Genomic DNA, 4,985 nt, shown 5'->3' with positions numbered 1-4,985 from the left:
GACCTCTCGAGGTCCCTTCCAGTCCTAGAATCTATGAATCTATGAATAAATCCTTTCTGATGACATCAGGCCTGATGGGCTGCGGATTTCTAGGGGATCTGATCACAGGGGATAGCACACACAGTCCTAGGGAAGGAGTAAAGCTGAAACCTTAGGTTTTAGATCTCGGATACCGAAACAGAAACCAAAGTAGATTCCTTACTCTCACCTCTCAAGAGGTACACTGCACTCGAGAGATGCCAGCTTGTCTACTCAGTCCTTTGCCTCCCAAGGAGCTAATTATGAGGGTTGTTTTTAAACCCACTCCGAAACACAACTCAAATGATCTCAGACAGGCCACCCAACAAGACCACCATATAAAATACAATTTGGATCTAAACCCTGGGGGTAAAAAAAAAACACAAAACACAAATGCTGGACGAATACTTACTTTTCTTATACAAAATTTTAATCCTCTCTCTTTTGCTTGCAATGTTCCCCAAAGCCACCTGAACTTTCACCAAGCCATCTGCTGCCTAGAAGGAAAGCGATGGTGTTATAAACCAAACAGTGATTAAATGACACTTCTAACTAGGATCCCACAACTAAACTGTCAGGAACAGACCAGCAGTGAGAGAAGATAAAATGTCTATTTAAAACTGTTTCTGTTACTAACATTGACATGCAGCATATTTAACAACAACATATGGAGATATATCTATCTCATAGAGCTGGAAGGTCTATGAGCCCAAAAGGTCATCGAGTCCAGCCCCCGGCCTTCACTAGCAGGACCAAGTACTGATTTTTTTGCGCCAGATCCCTAAGTGGCCCCCTCAAGGCTTGAACTCAGAACCCTGGGTTTAGCAGGCCGATGCTCAAACCACGGAGCTATCCCTCCCCCGTAACGGCCGGAATGGTTCCGGAACGTTACTACAGGCTGCTAAACAGAGCCCACGTTGCACCCCAGGGGTGGCTGCAGCTCAGAAGTAAATGAAGCAGCCCCGAGCTAGGCAGCCCGTCAGGGGCATTGGGACAAAAGGCTCCGCCCCCGGGGGAGCTCTGCTGGCCGGGGAGCATCGCTCAGGGCAGGAGCGGAGCGAGCAAGGCCCGCGGGACAAGAACCCGCAGCCGGGGGCGGCAGCTGAAAGAACAAACAGCCAGAGCTTGGCTGCCTCCCCCATGAGCCCCTCGGGGGCCAATCCCCCCCCGCAAGCGCCTCCCTCCCATAGCCCCTCGGGGGCCAATCCCCCGGGGCTGCTGCCCCCAATGCGGAGGCTGGAGCCACCTGCCTCGGCACTAGGCCCCGAGCCGCAGGGAACGATCCCCGCTGGCCCAGCCCAGGGCCCCTGGATGGTCCCCTGGGGGGGGGCAGCTCCCCGCCCGGGCCCCGCTCCAGGGGGTCACATACAAGCCAGGCGGGGGGTGCTCAGGAGCCCGCCCCCGCACCTTGCGCGGCCCGCGGGCCTCCCCGGGCCCGAACACCCGGCGCTCCAGCGCCTCCACCCGGTCCTGCAGCCCCCCGATCGCCGCCATCTTGTCAACACCCAGCAAGCCGGAAGTGGGGGCGGGGCTTCTCCGTGACAGGAGCCAATCGAACGCGGCCTCTCCTCAAGTCAGAGGCGAAGGCGGGGGCTAATGACCCGGACGTGGTTGATTTAAAACGACGGTGTGTTGCCATGGAGATGACATGTCCCCGCACGCCCTGCTCCCCCCAGCTCCAAGTGTTGCCATGGAGACGGTGTGTCCCAGCCTGCACTCTATATGCATCCGATGAAGTGGGCTGTAGCCCACGAAAGCTTATGCTCTAATAAATTTGTTAGTCTCTAAGGTGCCACAAGGACTCCTGTTCTTTTTGTAGCCAGTTGGGCACCCTGCCCCGAGCCGAAACGGCGTCAGCCCCCGAGGAACCTGCCCTGGGGGTGACCCGGGGGGGGGGGGGTTATGGGTCTAATGGGGGCCAGGCCCACTGACCCTCCGGCCAGGCTGTGACGGGTTTCACAATGCCCCCTGGCAGGCCCTCCTCTCTCACCATCTCCACGGGGTCCCCGCTGTGAGCCCAGCTCCCCTGGGATGGAGCCCGGAGCCCCCGCCGACCACCCCCACGGCTGCCCAAAGATCTGTCCGCGCCCTCTTCCGTTTTCCCTCCCCAGCCGGCCCAGCCCGCCAGGGCCCGGGAAAGCTTGCGGCTTCGGGAGGCTTTGCTGGTCACAGCCCAGCTAGCAACCCAGTCCCAGGGGGAAATCACCTGGCTGTGGGGCTTCCGCGTCCCTGCGCGTAGGGCAATCCATCGCCAGACCGGGTCACTGCCGGGGAACCTAGGGACCAGGAGGGAGAGCCCTGGCGTTTCTAGCACTAGCTGGGGTGGGGAGGGGGCAGTAGGAACGGCCGATGAATGGAGCCACGAGCTCTGTCTGTGGCCGTGTCTCTCTCTGCGGATGTGCCACGCCAGCCCAACGGGGCCTGGTCAGAACAGGGGCCTCGGGCGCTCCATGGGCTGTGTCAGGGCAGGGCTGAGAGTGCAGGAAGGCTGCAGAGGGCTTCGTGGGTTGCTCCCACCATCCTGCTTCTCCCGGAGAAGCTGTGCTGGGTCTCCAAGGCTATCCCGATCATGGACGCCTGTGACATTCTGGCCGTGCTCAGCAGGCAGAGAATCAGCGGTGCACGACCCCCACCACCACGCCAGACATGCTGGGGAGTACGGCCGGGACGCACACTGGGGCGGAGACACTGCACTCCCTGCTGCCGCGGCTGGATCTCCCCTGAGGGGCAGTTTGTTCCAATGCGCATCATACAGGGTCAGGCCCAGCCCGGTCCTGACATCACAAAGGCACTGCAGGCACCAGAGGTGGGCAAGAGGCGTCAGTCCAGCCCCTCGGCTCCCTGCAGCCCGTCCCCAGGACCCTGCTCCAGCCCTTTCCCTTGGCAGAGTACCAGTCTCCCTGCAGCTCCGCTCTGTCCCACATTGCGCCCTGGCCGAGCTCCCCCTGGCCGAACCCTCCCCAGGCCGCTGTGCTTGGGGCTCGTTCGACCGGACCCTGTGTCCCGAGTCTGAGCAGAGCCCAGACACATACCCTAGGCTGGGTCCCTGGGTACATTCTCAGGGTGTGGCTCCTCTGTCCAGCCCCCCTTCGCTGGTACCACTATTTCATAATCACAGCTCCGTACTGTCGGCCAGAATTCATACATTGCCCCCAGACAGATCCCCCCAGTCATCACAAACTCTGCTAGCAATTCTTCTGTCCCACTGCACCCTCGTTAGGGGGGACGCTGACCCTCCAGCTCACAAAGACTTCCAGAAAGGGCAGGACAGCTAATCCCAATATCCGGGCAAGTTCCCAACTGACTCCCGACTGATTCCCCAGCCAGTCTCACTTGGGTACAGGATCCTCCACCTTCTCCCCCAGACTCTTCTGTAGCGTTGCTGTTAAACAGCTACTGCATCCCAACCCAGAGGTGGCTGGACTTCAGTGCCAGGTGAGATATCCCTGTGAACACAGATCCTGACCGTACAGTCCTAATGCCGAGAACTCCCACTGAAGACAAGGCGAGTTTGCCTGAGTCAAGGCGCGAGGCCAGGTGTGTAAAGCACTAAGGGGTCTTTGGGCAGAAGGCGCCATTTCCCAGGGTGGGACGTCTCGGAAAGGAAAGGATTCGCACGGCTCTGCACTTGCTTATCCCACCCGGCTGAGGGGAGGGACGTGCCGCCTGAGTCCTGCCCAGGCCTTTGGAACAGCTGAGCAGGAAGCTCAGGGTCGAGAACTCCGAGGCTCTCCACGTGACGCTGCCTCTTCTGTGCCTCATGCCCGTGGGTGAATTGCGTAGGCTATGATCCTGGGCCATGCAGAGTAGCTGTGACCCCCCCACTCCCGTGGCTTCAGGGGGATTTGTGGGTGCTCAGTCCTTTTGGAAATCCAGCCCCGTAGGCACACGGGGCTATAGGTGGATTTAGGGGTCTGGCTTGAGGTATCTCAGGAGAAATCCTGATTCTGTTGACATTAATGGCCAAACTCCCATTGATTTCTAGATACACAGGTTCCAGGCTGTGATCTAGTCTGCCCTCCTGCACAGCTCAGGCCAGAGACCTGCCCCACACTAATTCCCAGAGCAGAGCTTTTAGACAAACAGCCAATCCTGATTAAAAATTGTTGGCGATGGAGAATCCACCACGCCCCTTGGGAAGTTGATCCAATGGTTCATTACCCTCCCTGTTAAGTATCAGAGGGGTAGCCATGTTAGTCCGGATCTGTAAAAAGCGACAGAGTCCTGTGGCACCTTATAGTCTGTTAGTCTACAAGGTGCCACAGGACTCTTTGTCCCTCCCTGTTAAGACTTGTACGCCTTATTTCCAACCGGAGTTCATCTGGCTTCAACTTCCAGCCATTGGATCGTGTTAGGTCTTTGTGGAAGAGCCCACTATCCAATATTGATTCCCCATGTAGGTATTTATTGACTGTGAGCAAGTCACCCCTTAACCTTCTCTGTGTTAGGCTCAATAGATTGAGCTCCGTGAGTCTCTCACCAGGAGGCAGGTTTTCTAACCTTTCAAGCATTCTTGAGGCTCCTTTGTGAATTCTCTCTAATTTAGAATAGCCTTCTGGAAAGGTGGGCACAGAACCGGGCAGTATGCCAGCAGCGGTCGCACCAGCCTCAGACGAGCTCCGATCTAGAAATCTCCGTGTTGGCTGCAACACAGTTTGTGTTAGGAAACTCTCATCTGTAATGTTAATACATTCCCAGGATGTTTTAGCCCTGGCAGAAGGAGACCCCAGCATCTGTCAGGCAAACTGAAGTCCCCTGTGCTCACGCAGCATTTTCCCCACACGTTATAGCTGGTGCGTAAGGAGCCGGTCGTCCTGTTCCCCAGTGTGCTGTGCTGGTCTGGAGCAGACACCAACACCCCCTCCTGCGCGATCTCTGCTCGGACACTGAGCCAGACGCACCCAGGATCATTTCCTTGCGAGTAGTGGGTGACTGGGAAACAGGCGATGCCATTTTTGGCACAGAGT

The 4,985-nt window shown here is 57.7% G+C and overlaps 1 protein-coding gene across 1 annotated transcript; it reads right to left on the bottom strand.

Annotated features, from left to right (window-relative positions):
- Nucleotides 1-31: 31 nt before the first annotated feature.
- On the bottom strand, nt 32-1,525 carry LOC115271515 (dynactin subunit 3-like). The gene is made up of 3 exons (XM_029914167.1): nt 1,426-1,525; nt 431-515; nt 32-126 (listed from the first exon to the last, which is right to left on the bottom strand). Exons 1-3 carry the CDS (start codon nt 1,510-1,512, stop codon nt 32-34), a joined length of 267 nt encoding a protein of 88 aa, XP_029770027.1. The 5' UTR covers nt 1,513-1,525.
- Nucleotides 1,526-4,985: the final 3,460 nt, after the last annotated feature.

This window comes from Terrapene carolina, unplaced genomic scaffold, assembly GCF_002925995.2.
Source record: "Terrapene carolina triunguis isolate 2854851 unplaced genomic scaffold, T_m_triunguis-2.0 Scaffold32807, whole genome shotgun sequence".
In the NCBI taxonomy this organism is placed as follows: domain Eukaryota; kingdom Metazoa; phylum Chordata; order Testudines; family Emydidae; genus Terrapene; species Terrapene triunguis.
The sequence above is the reverse complement of the archived record's forward strand: the minus strand, read 5'-3'. Positions and strand labels throughout refer to the sequence as shown.

Coding starts and splice junctions, on each gene's coding strand:
- LOC115271515 (XM_029914167.1), bottom strand. CDS start 1,512: ATGGCGGCGATCGGGGGGCTGCAGGACCGGGTGGAGGCGCTGGAGCGC. Junction 516..1,425: donor AGGCCCGCGGGCCGCGCAAG/GTGCGGGGGCGG, acceptor CTTTCCTTCTAG/GCAGCAGATGGCTTGGTGAA. Junction 127..430: donor TAAAATTTTGTATAAGAAAA/GTAAGTATTCGT, acceptor CTCCTTCCCTAG/GACTGTGTGTGCTATCCCCT.